At 38.7% G+C, this 20,366-nt stretch overlaps 1 protein-coding gene across 1 annotated transcript in view; it reads left to right on the forward strand.

Moving 5' to 3' along the window:
* Positions 1 to 784: 784 nt before the first annotated feature.
* TMPRSS15 (transmembrane serine protease 15) overlaps positions 785 to 20,366 on the forward strand; it is an 85,393-nt gene continuing 65,811 nt past the window's right edge. Inside the window, exons 1-6 of the mRNA XM_043505736.1 lie at positions 785 to 1,009; positions 1,477 to 1,544; positions 5,898 to 6,049; positions 9,249 to 9,297; positions 14,289 to 14,416; positions 18,659 to 18,767. Of these exons, the coding sequence (XP_043361671.1) occupies positions 785 to 1,009; positions 1,477 to 1,544; positions 5,898 to 6,049; positions 9,249 to 9,297; positions 14,289 to 14,416; positions 18,659 to 18,767 (731 nt within the window). The remainder of the gene's footprint in view (positions 1,010 to 1,476; positions 1,545 to 5,897; positions 6,050 to 9,248; positions 9,298 to 14,288; positions 14,417 to 18,658; positions 18,768 to 20,366) is intronic.

Here is a 20,366-nt window from a genome sequence, read left to right on the forward strand (position 1 = left end):
TGGGGACATTATTGGCAGAAATTTTGCTGCTCTAGAGACTTGCCTATAGATGCCTACAGAGTTGGGCAGCAGCTGGACAGGTAGGTCGAGGACTTCAATGATGCCAAAATGTTGGATTTAGGTGCATAAAGTGGCAGTGAGGTGTCTGTCCTTTTCTGGATCTAGCCCTTACTACCTACTTGCACATAATTTTTTTTCGTAGATGATAAAGCCACAAGGGACCACTGTGATCTTCTAATCTGACCTTTAGCATACCACAGGCCATAGGATATTCCTTGAATTAATTCCTGTTTGAACTTTTTTTTTATAAACTCATCCACACAATCATGTATGTTCTGATAGAAAAGGTCAGTCACACATGTCGTATAATAATTAGTTCAGTGAAAGCAGTATTTTCTCAAAGGGGTGTACATGTATATAGAAGTTAACAGAGCTTTTAATTGTAGAAAGCAACATGGTGAGACTTGGTGCCTGCAGTCCAAGAATATACAAACTTTTAATGGCTCATTGCCCACCATGCTTCCATTGTATCAGTTGCTCTAGCTAGAAGAAGCTGACCGGTCATTGCCTCTTTCAGCAGGCAATATAGTTGTTCCAGGAAGCTCTGAAATGAAGATATAATTTAAAGTAATGGGATTAGAAAAAAACAGCATGGATTTAAAGATGTTAGCATTGTGAAACAGTGTCCTTTAAGCAGCTGAAAAGCAGTTTTCTTTTGAAACCAGTGCAAAACAAAGAAAAGCTTTGAATAGAATGTGAAAGGAGAGAGTAGCAATATTTTATCATGATCTTTATTGGAAAAGTCAAATGCAACCTCTTGCTTACATTTCTACATAATTCAACACTTCCACTGTTTTGTTTTTCTTTAAATAATCCAACTGAAGTATATGGAAACAATCATGCAGCCACAGGAACATTTAAAATACTGTCAGGAGCATCGTTCAGCCCTGGTTTACAAGACAACTCATCAGCTGACTTCAAGGCTCTTGCCTTTGATGTTCAACAATTGGTAAGAGTCTGTGGTTTACTCAAGAGGATATAACAGATAACATGCCATTAACTGTATTGATTTCTTAAAGGCATCTAATATCAGTTATAACTGGTTGGGAAATTTCTGACAAAACATTTTTGGAAAATGCAGATTCATAAAATATGAGATGGTTCCATCAGAAACCTGCCTGGGGATTCAGCTGGCCCAGGACACTGGGATCCCTTGGTCCCTGTCCTCAATGCCATGGCCTGGCTATCTAGGAGCCCTGGCAGCTGGTGACTTAAATTAACATGATTCTTGTCCCTTTAACCACTGTTAATGAATAGCAGCAGTGAAACTGACAAAAATGTCAATTTCAGTCACCTCAAGAAGCATATTTCATTTAGGAAGAAAAACATGTGTGGTGTTAAAATCATAATTGTAATGAGTAATTGTGTATATTTCTAACTTGTAGTTCTTCAGAATTTTTCATATTTTTTGTATAGATAAATGAAATCTATCAAGCAAGTCAGCTGAAGAATGAATATAAGAACTCTGAAGTTTTGCAGTTCAAGTGGGTATATACTGTAGTTCATAATTTTTAAGTTTAAAAATCCTCATTAGATTATGAATGTCGACAGTGCATAAAAAAGATTTTGTCTCTCAAAGGGGTCTGTGGGGACATTTCATCTCTCCCCTTCCTTTGATGAACACTATTGTGGAAAGCACAGTGTAGTTATATTCCTCCACAGTGTAGTTATATTCTTCTCAGAACCTATTGATGCAATGCCAAGCCTTGGCCAAATAAATTTGTTAGTCTCTAAGGTGCCACAAGTACTCCTTTTCTTTTTGCGAATACAGACTAACACATCTGCTACTCTGAAACCTGTCATTAGTTTAGGATAAGCTCTTCTTGGTGGTGATAGAGATTAGGCTACTATTATAACCCAGACAGACCCACACCTCGTGTATTTTGAACAGTATAAAACATGTGGGGTATACTCTGTTTTATTAAAGGATGGTTAGCTTTATGTCCCTCATGCCAGTTATGCCACAAGCCTAACTAAACTTGAGTTCAGTCCAGTCTGCTCATATTTCAGTGCGGCCCTGATTCAGCAGAGCATCTGCTCAGGACATCCCTATTCACTAAACAACTTCAGGACATGCTCAAGTCCCAATCATTTCAATGTAACTAGCTTCAAAGATATACAGCAGAGCACTGACCACATGCTTAGGGATGGATCACTGAATCAGAGCCTGAGAGTTCAAAACAGGCTCAAAATGAGGTCATCAAACAATGTTCACTTGTACAAGGGCAGGAGACATCAGTGCTATTGAAGCAGAAAGTAACGCTCTTGAACAATATTTGTGAGTGTACCATACATTCAGGGATTGTATCAGACAGACAGAGGAGCATATAATTACTATGCCCCTAACAGTACTTTCTCCCACACAATCTTCCAAAATAATAAAATAAAGCATCTGATTTTCCATTACTCCATTGCAGAGTGGGTGTACAACACTGCTTTTCTGATCTAGTAGCATAGTAAACCCATTCTGCATTGGCATAAATGACTACAGAGAATCAGGCTTTCAGTAAAGAAAAGAGAGGAGACATGGAAACCCAACACTGCATTTTCCTTCCTTTGAATACAACTATGAGAGACTGAAATGAGAGAAACAGAGAAAGAGAGAGAGAGAGAGGATCCCAGAACAGCACTATTAATATGTATTTAAAAAGTAGGGTATTCATATATTTGTAAAGAGCTGTTTTCTCCATTTATAAGCATACAGGAGGAGATGTTAGTGAGCATGAAATATTTTCCCACACCCATTTTCCTAATCATAGATGATTACATATCTAAAATTATTTCTATTTTTATGAGCTTTAAAATAACATGTAGAGGTGTTTCATTTTCACCCCTCCCCTCCCCAATAGATTTTAGTTAATAATGATGCATCTGACAAGCATTCAGATTTTAGAAAAAATGCCTGGTCTTAGTGTTGACCTACACAGCAGCCGGGGAGCAACCCAGGTTAGATAGACATACTCACCTTAGCTCTGATTGATCTAGTGCATTAAAAATAGTGATGTTGCTGTGGAGACATGGCTGCTGTGACATACGTAGTGGCTTGCGCTAGACACTCAAGCACCAGTGGGGACAGGTGGGTTTATAGTTTCGGTCACTAACTGTGGCTAGGCTATTATTTGCCACACGTTGGCTCAATCAAAGCTAGCACAGGTACATTTATCTAAGACAGAAATTACACCCCGGGAGCAATGTAGATTTACCCTAAGTGGATTGATTTTCCTGAGATTTAAGGCTTCCTCTTCCCCTCCCCCCAATACATTCCTATTAACTTATGCCCTCTAGACATTTTATGGCAAAATAGATTGTTTTCCTTTTCTTTTTCTTTTGTGCAGCTAAAGTGAGAGCCAAACCCCTGTGAAGTCACAGGGAGACTCCATTGACTTCAGAGGACTTTGTATCAGGCCCCTAAATTCTTTGGAATAATCTCTATTCCTGTCCACTGTGAAAATACTCAAATTATTACTTTGACTCAGCAATTATTTTCTACTTGACTCTTCATAAAAAATTGTTTATCTTTTGGGAAATCTGGTTATTGTTTCACCCTTGGAACTCAGCTCAGCTCCAAAGAGAGCAATAAAAGCTTTTGTTTACTCAGCATGGCCTAGAGGTTATCAGAATCATTTAAGAAATTAGTCTTTTAATATATTGCAAACTGTGCTCAGTGCAGTGATAAAATTAATCACCTCATATCAAAGAGTGCTGTTGAATCAGTGGCAGTCTGCTAGCACAAGTACTTTGCAATAAGGGCGGTCACTGCTGTTTTTCAGCAGGGAGAGAAAATGTCCTTTTCTCCAATAAGCAAAATTATATATTCAACTCAATCAACATGTTGCTATAAGTATAGACCTGAATACCAGGGGTTACTAATAGAGCTGGGTGAATACATAAATTTTCAGTTTGATAGCAGTTCTGAAAAATCAGGAGGAAATGGTTTGGGGCTGACTCAAAACTGAATTTTGGGGCAATTTTTGGTGAATCAAAAAGTCAGAAAAAATTGTTGCAGGTTAAACTACATGTTGTTTTTTTTCCAATTGCAGACAACTTTAAATGTTTCTTAATAAAAGCAAAAGAAATATAAGGGACTTAAGGCCACTCACAAAACAGAAGGAGAATGGGGTGCTGTCCTCCTTTATATCAAGGGCATTTACCTGGAGTGTTGGAAAACTGAGTTCATATCTCCACTCTGGAGCAGGAACTTGAACCCAGGTCTCCCATATACCAGGTGACTGCCCTAACCACCTGGCTATTTGGTATCCCTTCAGTTTTGCCTGTTGAAGCTGTTCCACTTTGTATTCGATAGTGAAATATTCATTGGGCAAAAGAGAGAGAAAGAAACTCTCTATCTTGGTGATTAGAGTATTCACCTGGGAAGAGGGACACCCAGGTTCCAGTTAATATTTAATTTTTTTGAAAGTGGGACAGCTTCAAGGGGAAAGACCCAGTATCTTGGCGGTAAGGGCAGCTATCAGGGATATAAGAGACCTCAGTTCAAGTTTCATCTCCAGAGTGGGGATTCAAACCTGGGTTTCCCACAGTCCAGTTGAGTGTGATTGCTAGTGGTCTTAAGGGGATACCACCACCACCTTCTGACTTATGGGAATGACACCTAAGTCACCTTGTGAATCTAGCCCCCAGAATCAAACTTTCAGTTTGGGCATGTCAAAATGAGCCATTTTGAAATTTCTCATATTTTTTAAGTGAGACAATTTTCCAAAGTCGATAAAAATTCACCACATTTTGGTTGTCACAAATCTGTATTTATTAGTGAAATAATGTTTCTGCAGAAAATTTTGCCCTGCTCTAATTACCAGGGCATCACTTTAATGAAAGCATATCCCCAAAGAAATTAATGTAAGTTTTGCCATTGACTTCAGTGAAAACATGATTTCACCCTGTATTGTTTCATGCGAGCAGTCCCAGTGCTTATCAAATCCACCTGTGACACAAACATATTTAACTTTGGGGTCACAAAAATGGGTACTTTACATGATGTTTTATCATGTGGATATTTCAAGGCTATCTGTCATTGTTATAAAGCCTAAAATATGAGACCTAATCAAGACTCAGTGTGGGTTTAGCTAAACACAGGTCCTGATTCTCCTTTCATTTACACCAGTATAACACCACTGACTCCTTTGACTTAAATTGAGTTACTTTTGATTTACAGCAATGTAAGTGAAAGGACAATCAGGCTTCAAGTTTCTAAGGTGTTCAGTACTTTTTAAAAATTATGTCCCTTCACCTTATCTCTAGTTGCTCATCCATTATACCCTGACAGTTTGAGTTTAGTGGACGGAACCTATTATTAGAATGAGATCCTCATTAGATTCATATATTCTATAGCCGGAAGGGACCACTCTGATCATCTAGTCCAGGGATCGGCAATGTTTGGCACGCGGCCCGCCAGGATAAGCCCCCTGGTGGGCCGGGGCAGTTTGTTTACCTGCCATGTCCATTTACCTGCCACAGGTATCCCTCAGCCCGCACCACTTTCCGCAGCCCCCATTGGCCTGGAGCAGCGAACCGCAGCCAGTGGGAGCTGCGATCGGTCGAACCTGTGGACGCGGTAGGTAAACAAACCAGCCCAACCTGCCAGGGGGCTTACCTTGGCAGGCCATGTGCCAAAGGTTGCCAATCCCTGATCTAGTCTTATCTCTTATATAAACACAGGCAACAGAACTTCACCAAAATAATTCTTGTTTGAACTGGAGTATATACCTTTTAGAAAAAAAATGTAATCTTGATTTTAAAAAACGATATGTCAAATATGCTATTCACTTGGTATTTTGTGTGATTAACTTGTTTTTTCTTCTGTGGTGTTTTCTGTTTGGCAGAAATGGCAGCATTATCGTAATATTCAACCTATACTTTGCACAGTGGGTATCTAATGAGAAAACAAAGAATGAACTCGTTTTAGGTACTGAAGCAAATAAAACTAGCCTTTTGCAAACTATTAACATTGATGTGAACAGCATAGAAATCATAGGTAACTATGAAAATTGTTTGCTTTCTTTGAAACCTTGAAATGTAAGTCAATTGCAGATGTTGGCACTCAGTCCTGCAATGGCATATGTGCAGGTATACAAGTCCACACATGAAAATTCCATTACAGGAGATTCCTTTACTAGCTGGCACAACAGAGGCTACATAATCAGAAGTTGTAGGGAAGAAGGCCCAAATCCTCAGTGGGAGTTAGGTACCTAAATACTTTTGAAAATCTTGACCAATAGTCTGTGAGTTGTTCACAAGTGATCTCCTTTAGCCAACCTGGAAGCAGCATTTACAAACCACACTGGGAGCCATGCAGTCATTTTCACAGAACAGTGGATCAGCGTGATACATATGCTTTAAAGGGGAAACAAGAGGGTAAAATAATGATGAACTCCCAGTGAAATTCCATAATATTAATCCTTTATTTATGGTGTCCATCATTTGTGATGCCTACCAATGTCCTTCAAGGTAATGTAATTAAGGTCCAACAATGTTATTTCATAAGTAAATACCATTCTTTTACCCAACATTTGGACCAAGGGTAGTGAGAGGTTCTAGTGTTCTTAGAAAGTGAGATGTTCTGCTTTGCTTGTGAAGGCAGATAAGGGAAAGAAGTGGGATCTCATGTAAGTGGAAACAAACATTAAGAATGGAATTTAAAAGGATTTGATTATTCAGTTTCATTTAACCAGCAAGGAAAAACTCTGACTTGTCAATAAGTGGATGAGGTGATTCTAAGCATCATAAATATGATTAAAAAGTGGTGGTGGGACCCTCGATACCCAGAGGAAGAAATGTATGAGCAATGGATAAGACCTGATCCAAAACCCAGTGAAATAAGTAGGAATCTTCCCATTGACTTCAATGAGTTTTGGAACAGGCTGTCAATGAGGAAGAGAATAAAAAATTAATTTGAATCCCTTGAAGTGGAAGTTGATTAAACTCACATTTTTAATCTTGTTTGAGACACTATTAAGTAGCTACTGATTGCCTTCATAAGGAGAGAGAGACATCTGGTGGGTAAAGTCTCTTATACTCTATATACTAAAGGCACATTTCATGCTAGGTACTTTAGATATTCAATGACTAAATTCAGAGCCATGACATCATTATTTATCTTGACTATTTGCACCATCTAGAAGTTTTTTTTTTTATAAAACAGCACATCATTATGTGAAATGATTGACCACTATATCCCAGAAATTCTGTAGAAGAAAATTATGAACTGAAAGGGTGATATATCTACTTGTGAGCTTCAGAGTAGCCAAACTTTTGTTGTTGTGAGATATTAACAGGTCTGACTTAAAATGAGATAACAACTGTGTATTCCTCCAGGACTACTGCAACAATGTGATATCAGGAATTGAACATCCAATTAATCATTAGAATGAAAATTGTACATAGCACTTTAACTTCCTAAATCTCAACATGCTATAGCAAGAAAAGTGTCATCTCCATTTTACAGATGAGGAAATTGAGGCACAGAGGTGAAGTGATTTGTCTATGCTCCCACAGCTTCCATAGAGATCAAAAGTAACTTTCTTTTTGGAAAATTGCTGCCATTCCACATTTTAATTTCAGCTCATTTAACTGATCCAAATATTGTCTTATGAGATGCAGGTGCCACAAGGAGTACTGTGATATAAATGGTAATATCAATACTCAAGAAGGCTGCTTGAAAAGATATGTCCCTTCTGACAGTCACAGATGAGTCCCCATGAGTCCCCAGACACACATTCTCTATAAAAACCTTCTTGAAGAGGAGAAGGAATAGGGATTGAGGAGCCTGTGTGCATGAGAGAGAGTTGGGAGAAAGGGCTTCATGTGGAATGGTAATCCTTGATGAGCTTGCAGAGTGGGAGGAAAAGCTGCAAGAGAGGTAGGATATTCACCAGGAGAGAACTGGAAAATTTCAGATGGCTCAGAGGAACATTCAAGTAAAAAAATATTTGAGGTATTCCTACACTAATGTGAAACTCCAAAATACTTTATACAGAAAGTTTACACTTAACTTGATTTTGTTCCAACAGCTCCTGAAACTCTGACTACAAGCCCACCTCTAACATCATCAGGTCAGTATTTCTTGTAAATGAAAACTAGCTTGTGTGGCCAAGTAAGGTATGAAAACAAATGTAGGGCCAAATATTCATCCTGTGTGAATTGGCACAGCTGCATTGACTTCATTGGAGATACACTTCAGTACAGCAGCTGGGGAGCTGGTCCATAAAGTGATATGTTACCTGAAGTTATACCCTAGATAATCTAAGATGCTTGGATTTGAACTCACCTATAATGAGGAGACAAACTTTTGTATTTTGTATGGAAGTCCTTGGAGTCTAGTGATTTAAACCAGTCTGGAAAAAAAGTAAAAACAAGCATAAATTGTTGCCCACCCATTGACTCCAAACAAAAACTTTGTAAGGGTTCAGATCGGTTTAGATAAGGCCAGAGCTATCCATCCTTATGTTGTGAGAGATGGTTAGTGCAACAACTTTCCTAAGCTTTGGTTCCATTCTCAACGGAAATCTTATGGGGAAAGGCACACTTAGGTTTCCCTGGACAAGGGGATGCTGCCACAGCTGCTGAGCCTTACAAATTCAGAATCAAAGGTGAGCAATTAAAGCCAGTTGGAAGAGAGTCAAAAGGAGAGACTGAAATATGTAGTGATCCCCTTGTGTAATTCAGAGCTAACTTGACCCTGCATGCAAATGTAATGAGAGAAAGTTGTACCCTAAATGATCAATCACTACGTACACACAAGCATCCTTGTTATCAACTACACCACACACTTTGCACCTGATTTTCAACTTCCTCCAAAAACAAAGCCTCTATCTCTTGAGCTGAAAGATGCTCTTCATTGGCTGTGATAACACATCTTTTTTGAGATAAAGATGAGATGATCACACTTGAGGTCTTGGAAATAGTACATATGCACAATAACCAATACCTTACTCAGCAGTCAAGGGCCTATGGTAGAGGAAGAAGGTGCTTCAGGAGGAGTTGGGTAAGAAGAAAAAAGTAGACTATTGTTAGAAAGGTTAGGAGGAAGGTGTTGATGGAATAACCAACAGATAAGCACCCAAACTTTTCAGATTTTTTTTAAAACCATCAAAAAAGTAAATCTATACACAAGAGTGTTTACAGATATAGATTAGAACTAAATTAAGGGTTATCTCAACTATATTTTGTTCTAGCAGATCCTGTGAATCTCACTACAAGTCCCCCTCCATCAGCTTCAGGTCAGAACCTTTGCATATCATGAGAATACAAGATAATGCTACTGTTTGTTAATGGAAGAACCTGGTATCTACCTGAAGTCTCTCTCTCTCTCTCTCTCTCTCTCTCTTTCTCTCTGTTTGCATGCATACACACATATATGATGGGATTGGCTTAATAAATCATGAGATTTAAAAATAATATATGTTGGATTATTTATGTTATGTTATGGATTGACCTTTTAAAGTTAACATTTTCAAGCTTTTCTACAAAGCCAGGAGCAACAGAAACTTAACCATTTAGAAAATCAAAACTGAGAGTCTCACCTGACTCCAGGAGCTGGAGTTTTGAGACTCATGAGAGTCGGTAGCTTTGCTTGACTCTGGACAATGTCAGAGTAGCAAATATGGGCTTCTTTAAAGCAATAATTAACACTTTTCCAAAAGTGGGAAGATTTTTATTAGACCTTTAAGGGATAGGAAATGTGCTTCTGAAATGTTTTCATCTTGAGGTTGGTTTGTTTATATAGATTCAGAACCACTCACTAGAAGCAAGTCTTCAGGTTCGTAACTTAAATATAGTGAAAAGGTTGATGTTTTACATAGAAGACTTTGGTATCCATTCAGTTGTACAAATTATGGGCCTGATCCTACAAATACTTCATACATAGAATTTCCATTGACTGAAAAGGGAGAGCCATGAGCAGAGCAGACCTTTCAAGTTTGGGCCCTAAACACAAAAGATATTGTATAGTATACTGTGTTGGATTAATAGAGCTAGTTTTGCAAATCATGGACTATAGGGGATATTTTGAAAAGCACAAATTACAGTCAGGTGCTTAATTCCCACTGGCTTTCAGTGTAAGTTTTGTACCTATCTGCCTGTAGCGGGGTGGTCACCCGCTCCTGCCTGGAAGGGCTTAAAATGGCCCAGGGAGAAGGCTGGGGCTGGGAGCCTTAGGCTGGGCTGATTGGGAGGCAGTCTCAGATGTGGCCACACCCCAAACAGACTCAGCTGACCCTATAAAGGGGCTGCTGGGCTGAAGCTCAAGAGACTCTTTCTAGCTTCTGAGAGGGAGGGACGTGGCTGCAGGGACCTAAGCAGAGTACCTAGATTAGAGCAGGGCTGAGGAAGGGCCTGAGGAGCTGGGGAGCTCCAGCCATGAAAGCCCCAGGCTGCAGCCTAGCATTAGGCCCAACAGGTACTGGGGCTTCAGGGGACAGCCCAAGGTGAGACAGAGGCAGCAGGTCCAAACTCAACCTTGCCTGTGATGAGTGGCTTATACTGCAGTCTGCCCCAGGGCAGGGGGGCTAGCTGGTGACTGGCAGGAGCCTACAACTGAGGTGAGGTAGGGATAGGGGTGGGCGGTCCCCCAGGGAGGGGAGACCCTGCAAGTGAGAGGTTACTGCCAGGGGGCAGCACCCCAGCATACAAGAGACACCAGGTCCCAGAGGGACACGGGGGCCCGGCGTAAGCGGGACACCGGCCTGAAGAGGGCACTCCAAGGCTGGAAGTGGAGCTAATTCCCAGGACACCAGCAGGAGGCGCCACAGGGTTGATTCCCACACTCTTACACTGCCATTTGTACCTTTGAAAATATTTCCCAGAATCATTAATTAGTGCAAAATATGAGAAACACAAATGCATTTCAGATATGTCTAAGCATTTGTAATTTTTACATGTACCGTAGCAATTTATACTCCTCTATGGGTTGTGATTTAGAGGTAATTTTTTTTTTCAGTCTTAAAATTAAAAAAGAAGCATTTTCAAACAAAATACCAGTTTTCTTATGCCCAGAAGGTAGCCATGCAGTTTGGTTTTTTGAATAGGAATAAAAATGAAATTGAAGATATCTTCTGTAAACACAACACTCTTATTGCATATTAATTTCACTCAAAGCATATCTCTGGATATTTGGTGTAGTTTTGCTGGTGTTTTTTTTCATTGCATCTAGAAATGTACTAAGTTCAAACATCTCACCAAGATTTGTGATCATTCCCTTTGCTGATACTTCATACCATTCAACTCTAACTCTTCACTGTTTAAGGTTCTTCTATTTATCCTTGGTGGTTGTCCTAGAGAAAGTTGGAATTCCCATTACACATTTGCAGTGCCCTGTCCAACATTCTTATTCTGCATAAAACAGGCTATGATATAAAGGCTATGAAGTGTATGGCCTATTGCTTGAGTGCAAATGGCAGATTTTCTTTCTTACACCTTCACTTTGTATTGCAAATATTTTATTTACAGGGTTTGTTGCAGAGAAGCTAAGTGAATTATTTGTGATTGGGCATCACTGCAGAGGATGTAAGGGTGATTCCTACACAGAAGCCATTCTTTTTTTAGATAACAAATCTGAGGAACTGTCTCAGACTGAGGTGTCGGTGGAGGAGGTTTTGAAACAAATTGATTATTTAAACAGTAATAAGTCACCAGGGTCAGATGGTATTAGGGTGACCAGATGTCCCGATTTTAAAGGGACAGTCCTGATTTTTGGGTCTTTTTCTTATATAGGCTCCTATTACCTCTCACCCCCATCCCAATTTTTCACATTTGCTGTCTGGTCACCCTAGATGGTATTCACCCAAGAGTTCTGAAGGAACTCCAATCTGGAATTGCAGAACTACTAACTGTGGTATATAACCTATTGCTTAAATCAGTCTGTCTACCAGATGACTGGAGCAGGGCTAATATAACAATTTTTTTAAAAGTCTCCAATGGCAATCCTGGCAATTACAGGCTGGTAAGCCTAACTTCAGTACCAGGCAAGCTGGTTGAAACTATAGTATAGAACAGAATTACCAGACACATGGGTGACAACAATATGTCGGGAAAGAGTCAATATGGCTTTTGTAAAGGGAAATCATGCTTCACCAATCTATTAGAATTCTTCAAGGGTGTCAACAAGTATTCAGAAAAGGGTGATCCAGTGTTATAGTGTACTTGGACTTTCAGAAAGCTTTTGACAAGGTCCCTCACCAAAGGCTCTCAAACAAAGTAAGCAGTCATGGCATAACAGGAAAGGTTCTCTTATGGATCAGTAACTAGTTAAGAGACAGGAAACAAAAGGTAGAAATAAATGGTCAGTTTTCACAGCAGGGAGAGGTAAATAGCCAGGACCCCCAAGGATCCATATTGGGACCCATGCTGTTCAACATTATCATAAATAGTCTGGGAAAAGGGGTAGACTGTGAGGTGGCAAAGTTAGCAGACAATACAAAATTTCTCAAGATAGAGAAATCCAAAGTGAAGAATTATAAAGTGATCTCAGAAAACTGGGTGACTGAGCAACAAAAGGTGAAATTCAGTGTTGATGAATGCAAAGTAATGCACATTGGAAAAAAAAACCCTAACTGTACATACAAAATGATAGGTCTAAGTTAGCTGTTACCTCTCAAGAATAGTTATGTGAAAACATCTGCTCAGTGTGCAGCAGCAGTCAAAAAAGCTAACAGATTGTTAAGAATCATCAGGAAAGGAATAGATTATAAAACAGAAAATACCATAATGCCACTATATAAATCCATAGTTTGCACACACCTTGAATACTATGTGAAGTTCTGGTTTCCCCAGCTTAAATATATATAATTAAAATTGGAAAAGTTGCAGAGAAGGGCAACAAAAATTATTAAGATATGGAATAGCTTCCAAATGAGGAGAGATTTAAGATGCCAGGACTTCATTTTAGAAAAGAGATGACTAAGAGGGGATATGATAGAGGTCTACAAAATCATGAATGGTGTGCAGAATGTGAATAATGAAGTGTTATTTACCCCTTCACATAACAAAATTACCAGGGGTCACCCAATAAAATGTATAGGCATCAGGTTTAAAACAAAGAAAAGGAAGTACTTTACACAATGCATAGTCAACCTGTGGAACTCATTGCCAGATGTTGTGAAGACCAAAAGTATAATTGGGTTCAAAAAAGAATTAAATTAATTCATGGATAGGCCCATCAATGGCTATTAGTCCAAAATAATCAGGGATGCAACCCCTTACTCCGGGTGTCCTTAAACCTGTGATTTCCAGAAGGTGGAGGACAAGATAGATCATCCAATAATTGTTCTGTTCTGTTGATTCCCTCTGAAGCATCTGGCACCAGCCATGGTCAAAAGACAGGATACTGGGCTAGAGGGACCATATATCTGATCCAGTGTGATCAGTCTTATGTTCTTATAAGTATTTTGCCGCTTTTTTCTTGTCAGATCTTTTCCACCTGCACTCATATGCATTTACTAACAAAAGCAAAACAAATGTAATTAGAACTGAGTGATTACCCTTCTCCCCACCTCTGTCCCATGAGGTATGTACTTCCAGGATGCTTATCCAAAATGTCTTTATGTGTCTTTATTCTGCTCCATTGGCAGAATTCTTATTCACTTAAATGGGGACAGGACTGCACTCTTTCGCCCTGATCCAACAATTAGATTCATGTGGAGGGACACTTACACCCTTGGGCAGTGCTGTTTAGTGTGACTCCATACAGACTTAAGGGTCCACCCTCAGGGAGCTGATTGCAGAATCTGGGCAGAGAATTGTACAAAAATAGATTTTTTTCCTCAGAGATTTATAATATACTAAAATTTGTCCTTTAAAGGGCTTTCTTATTAGTGCTGGTCAAAATGTGAGAATTTTTTTCCATGACAAATTTTAAATTATTTATGAAATGATTGAAGGAGGAAAAAATGAATTTCCAATTGAGTCAAATAAAAATTATTTTTTTTCATTTTGCAAAAAAAAGTGATAAAAAATTTCCATCAGCCCTCATTTTGAGCTTAGTTCTAACAAGAAGTGAATGTTCAGTTTTCATATTTCTGAACTTATTTACCCTTCTGTACTAATATTCACCTTTCAGCTATTATTTATTGACTCAGAGCATGTAAAAACACCATAAACAAGTTAGACATACAACTCACATAATTGTTGTGTAATCAGGTTTGTGTTGGAGTCCCAAAGGCAAGACAGTTCTCCTTTCTAATATAATTTTATTTTTCCCCTTTTCTTTTCTCAATTATTATTTCAGTGACATGTTTGCCTCCTGAGGAACCTTGTGCTGATGCCATAAACTGCATAAGTAAAGACTTATTTTGTGATGGAGTACCAAACTGCCCAGATGGTTCAGATGAATATGAAAAAATATGTGGTAAGAATGTAAAGCTCTGAATCAATCTTTAAATCTGCTTGTACTTGTCAATATATTAAGCAATAAAAAGTATCTTCCAAACCAATCCCACTAGAAGTAAAAAATAGAATTCAAGAAGATAATTTACTCTTCAAGAAATGTATGAAACTATAGATTAGCTTGATATTTTTATGAATATTTGTATGGTTTAATGCTGAAGCAGCATAAGCCAGCTCTATTCATCTAATGGAAAAGCCGTTGTCAAATAATTTACCAATGATATCCAACATTGTGCTATCAAATGATGTTGCTATGCAGCTGCAGAACCACATACGCCATCTCCAGGATGCATTAACCTTAATTTTTTGGTGGAACTAGTACAAAGATGTCCCTTGTGATAGTTGATAATGGTATCCTACTTCAATATGATGTTCTTCCATTGCTCACTGTTCTCAATTAGCTTTTAATACTGTTGACCAGGAGGATTCTACTGCACTGAGGCAATTTATAGGTCTCGCTTTATTATCTCAAACCTGGTTTCCATCTTACTAGAATGTTTGCAATGAACTGATCAAATATTACCAAAAATGACTCATGAACATCTCAAGAATAGGTCTGACCTCAAATGGTGATAAGCCCCTTCTTCAAATTGTTGACTGCTCTTGTTATGTGCTAACTGCACCTCTGACCCCTTTCTTGTCTCTCTGGTCCCTTGCCTGTACCTATCTTAGGGTGGAATCTCATTCTTCTCCTCACACTTAGCTCAAAACCAAGTTATACTCCCCTCTTGGAACCACCACTTATCACTCTGCAGGTCCATCAGGGTTTTGGACACTTGAGTTTCCTCCTTTTGGAAACTTGTGACCAGTGTTAGTGACCTTCTTGGGGAAAAAATGTAATTCTTTAACAATTGGAACAAAGCACTAGAGAAAAAAAGCCACCACACATACTTAATTCTCTTGTAATCTTGCACTTCACTACGAACTTAGCCAAATAAGTTTCATCCCAGCCATCAATTCCCATTAAATCAGTGGAAGTGGAGGGAATTCAGGAGTTTGTATAATTGGGCCTTTGACTCAGAAAAAGTTTGATGCAATAGCACCTGCCAATGATTTAGCTAAAGTTTGTACAGCGGTCTGAAGCAATACATAAATGTTCCATGTTATGTGTAATACAAAGTATTCTACCTGCAACATTTAAAGAAATAAACCAATCATTTTTATGGTTAACAGTAATTGCCTATTTTGTATTAGAATAAATAACACTTTTTCATAGCATCATAAAAATGCAGGGCTGGAAGGGACCTTGAGAGTCATCAAGTCCAGCCCCCTGCCTTGAGGCAGGACCAAGTTTGCTTATGAGGTCAGTTTTGCTCACAGATTTTGCTTATGTTTCATAGAGAACTAATAGAAACACATGTAAAATAAGGGAGAATTCAGTGAAATATTTGACTAGTCAGTTCCTTTGAAAAATCAGAACATTATTTCTTACTTAAAGCAACATTTATTTAGATTGCATTGAATATGTAAAACTGAGTCCAAACTTGCCTGGGTCTTTAGGACAGAGATGATATGCAATTATGTCACACAGAAGCTTGATGTAGAGTATTCACAAAGCAAAATCCAGGAGTTACAGCCTGCTCTAGGGAGTTACTGGTGGTATCCTTTTCCTTTTCATTTGTGCCTGGTGGATCAAGCATCCAACCTATTCTTTTCAGTTCACATTTTCACTGAAAGCTGTTCTTCACAACCTGGGGGAATATAAAAGTCTGGTTTCAGGACAAAATGTTATTTAGCCCATCACCCTTATTTTAGATTTTGAATCTTAAATCTTATGCTCAAAAGTAAAGAGTTTTTCCAGGCTTCTATATTTAGGCTTCTTAGCAACATTTGCAAAGCCAGTGTACAGAAAGGCAATAAGCAATGTGCACATTTGGGAGAGCTGCCAAGTTTTCCACCTTTTTGATTTTTCACTCCTGTCCCATCCCCCAGAATGACTTAATACAGCTGTATAATAGCTAAAGTTGTCTGGTTTTTCAGAAGTGTCACAGAGTTTTACAATTAGATTTACAGCCAATTTATAATTCTTGTTGCAAGTGCTTTGGCACACAAAAAGTGTTATTTCCCTTTAAACAACTTAAACAACTAAACTACTTGATTCCTCCTCTCCTCCCCGCAGTTTATTTCTCCCTCTAGTATTACTGAATTTAGCATATCCTATATGTATAGATACATTACCGGAAAGGTGAAATTCTAACCGTTTCTTCCTGCCTTTGACAAAGTGTAGTGAAATCTATATGCATTTAAGCAGAGATTCAGACAATGGATGGTGAAAGATACATTCATTTTCTAGTTTTATCAATAAAATTGCCATGAAATGTTGGGTAATTTTATGGCAGCAGCAGCAATAGGCAATACTGAAGGGCAGTTAGAAATAGCAGTTAAGGGGTCTCCAGAGAAGTAGGGAAAACCTAAACTATTTTTATTAATTAATTTTGTTGGAAAAGCAGCCATGTAGCACATCAGTCTAAGGGAAGGGAGTTTGGAGGCTCAGCACTTGGGGGACATTATTTTTCATAATGGGCGCTAAGACCCCTGTTTTTGTCATAATAAACCTACTTCACAGAATCGCTACTTTGCTAACAGAGATTAACCTACATTAGCAGTGAAGAAATAAACCTTCATTGACAAGTAAAGGCTCTGCACATGAAACAGATGAGCTGGATCCTACTCTTTTGAAGTTAATGTGAGTGTTGTCATTGACTTAAATGAGAGCAGGATTAAATCCTATTTGCACCCAGCCTCCAAGACAAGTGGTTGGAGCTGTCCAGATTCTCGTGGGGTAGAGAAGCAACAAGAGCAATTTCCAGGAAACCCCATATTGGACCAAAAGGTCCTCCTTCTGTCCCAGCAAGGGAAGCAGCTAGAGCTACCCAGGGGCTCCAGCAATGCAGCAGAAGAAGTCAAAAGAACAGCTCAGACTCTGCCTTGCCCTGACCTGAGGTGCCTCCTCTCTCTGCAAGGGAATTAGTTGAAGCAATCCAGAGTCACCAGTGAGGAGGCTAGGGAAATCCAAAGGGACAACTCCATTAGCCCTGTACCAGTACCTTTAAACACTAACTCTTTGTGACTGTTGGGGAAATCTCCTGCTTGGATTTATGCTTTAATGCCCTTGTGTTGTGTAGCCCTCTTACAGTCAGTCCAAGATCTGTGATGGGGAAGGTTGGATTGGGGCAGATAGTGTGAGAGAGCAGATAAAGGAAAGAGGGATGGGAGAGCAGCAAAAGGGAATTGTTGAACAAACAAAGCACATTTGCCTTAGTCATTATGGGGTGATAACTCTATGAGGCTGGCATCTATTTTGCTACACATCTATAAGAAAATACCACACCTTTGTGCACTTGATAAATTTAGCACATTATTATTATGAATAACGGGTAATAGTACATTCATGTTAATAAAGACAAAAATATCTTACTAACAATATATAACTTCTTATGATCTGTATCAAATTGAGCAACTTCCTCTTGCTCCCTGAGTTATATGTGGCATTGCATTTAAAATATAGTAACTGTCCATTTTTCAAGTAAAATATCTAAATGGTAAATGGAAAGCACAGGGGAAAACATTTATGTTATTTTAAAAATAAGACTACCCTAATGATCAGTGTCAGTGAGGATACAGGAAAAGTATTTAATGTTAGATTTGGACAATGCCTCTGTTTTAGCAAAAAATACCCTGTGAAATTCAAAATGTGCAAATGTAAAACTTTGTCCATTTTCATGTTCTTACTGGGCTTTTTGCATTTGTGTTTTTGGTTAAATTCACTGATTTTTTAAAAAGGGTGAACCACATCCTTCATGAGCTCAAGAATGCATGAGCAGTAGGAAATATGAACTCTAAAGGCAAGATCCTGTGTCTCTGTGAATGCACTTAATAATAATAAAACAGGGAAGGAGAATACAAAAAATGAATGGCTAGATAAGCAGTGTTGTCTCTGACTACTGTACAATGTTTTTCATAATATGTCAGTGAGCCAAAAAAAAGTCAAGCTTTTACTGTGAAATCATACAATTATAGGAGTTAGAGATAGAAAAGATCTATTGGGTCATTTAGCTTATCTCCCTGTCAATGCAGGATTGTTCCCTATAATACATTTTAAAAATTTTGGATATAAGCCTTTTTCTGAGTCCAGTTTCATTCAGGCAATACCTTCAAATTTCATATTGTACTATGGCAAATATTAATGATTATTTCTTTACAGCTACAACTTGTGATGGAAAATTTATGTTGACTGGCTCCTCTGGATCTTTCCACTCTATTAATTATCCAAAGCCCTATAATTCAAACATTGTTTGCCAATGGATTATGCGGTAAGTAGCTTCAAAACAGGTTGTTTCCTAGCATCTATTTGATTGCAAGGTGTTCTCATTTCCTGTATATCAGAACGTATTCCCTGTGCTTTGTATTCCCTGTTAAGATGTTCATGTAAAATGTACAATAGAAATTTCTTCCATTTCTTCAGCTTTCTTTAAAACAAGGCAAAACTTCAAGAGTCAAATATATCATCAGTTTTTTCACTTAAGATATTTGATGCATGAAGTGGTAGGGATGGTGTGAGAAACCTCGGGTACTGACTTTCTGTATATGTAAGTACTTGTCTGCTCTGGATAATTTGGGTCTATTATCACTCAATTGACTCTCCATACCACAGAAAGTTATCTTTCATAAAAATATTACTGGAAATATTACCTTAAAAGCAATAGTTTAGAAAGAGATAACACTGTTGTTGACAAGCAGGATTTTCAGATGTGCCTAAGTGACTTAGGGGCACAAGTCTCTTCTGGAAATTGATGGGACTTCCATTCCTAAGTCACTTTGGCCCAGCTCTTCAAAGATTTTTAGACACTTAACTCCCATTGATTTCAATGAGACTTATGTGCCTAAATATCTTCAAGGATTTGGGCCTTAGGTGCTTCTGTAAATCCCACTCTATACCAACTAGCACACTCAAAAGTACTTTGAGAGGCAAAGGTTCTTGTAATGGCTTTGTAAAATGGCAGTCTTGTGATCCTCATGTACCCAATGAGGGTGATTAATTTGGGAGTTAGACACCCTGGAACGGCAAACCATGGCCAGTGGGAGCTGCGATTGGCCAAACCTGAGGACTCGGCAGGTAAACAAGCCGGCTTACCCTGGCAGGCCATATGCTAAAGGTTGCCAATCCCAGCTATACACTGAAATGGAAGTACAAAATTTATATTCAAATTAATTTATTTTATAATTATATGGTAAAAATGAGAAAGTAAGCAATTTTTCAGTAATAGTGTGCTGTGACACTTTGGTATTTTTATGTCTCATTTTGTAAGCAAGTGGTTTTTAAGTGAGGTGAAACTTCAGGGTAGGCAAGATATATCAGACTCCTGAAAAGGGTACAGTAGTCTGGAAAGATTGGGAACCACTGATCTAGGGATTTTGGACCAAGATTTTCAAAACTGGGTGACTAAAATAAGTCTCCTAAATAAGTAGCCTGAGCACCCAACAGCTCTCAGTGACATCAGTGGAAACTGGTAGGTACTCAGCACTTTTGAAAATCATGTACCTAAAAAGGAGTTTAGGACCCAAACTGTAGCCACCCAATTTTTAAAATATAGGCTTTGGTGATGAATTTCCCTATTTAAACACATGAAATAAATTATGGCCCACATACCTACAAAAGATGGAATAAGGCATAAGGCTCCTATTAGAGTCATTGGGGCTCTGCCTAAATGAAAGTACCCCTCTGTGATGGGGTGTCCATCCCAGACAAGGCTTGAAGGGGTAAGGCTGGCTATCAGGGCCAATGTACTTCCCAGGCAGCACCTGGAGGGGAGGCAGGGAGCAGGAATTAATTAGACAAGGCTCAGCTGGACAGGAACAAACAGGGCCTGCGTAAAGCCCAGAAGCTGAGAGCAGAAAGGGGATATGTGGAA

The sequence above is a fragment of the Dermochelys coriacea genome, chromosome 1, assembly GCF_009764565.3.
Source record: "Dermochelys coriacea isolate rDerCor1 chromosome 1, rDerCor1.pri.v4, whole genome shotgun sequence".
Taxonomy (NCBI): Eukaryota; Metazoa; Chordata; order Testudines; family Dermochelyidae; genus Dermochelys; species Dermochelys coriacea.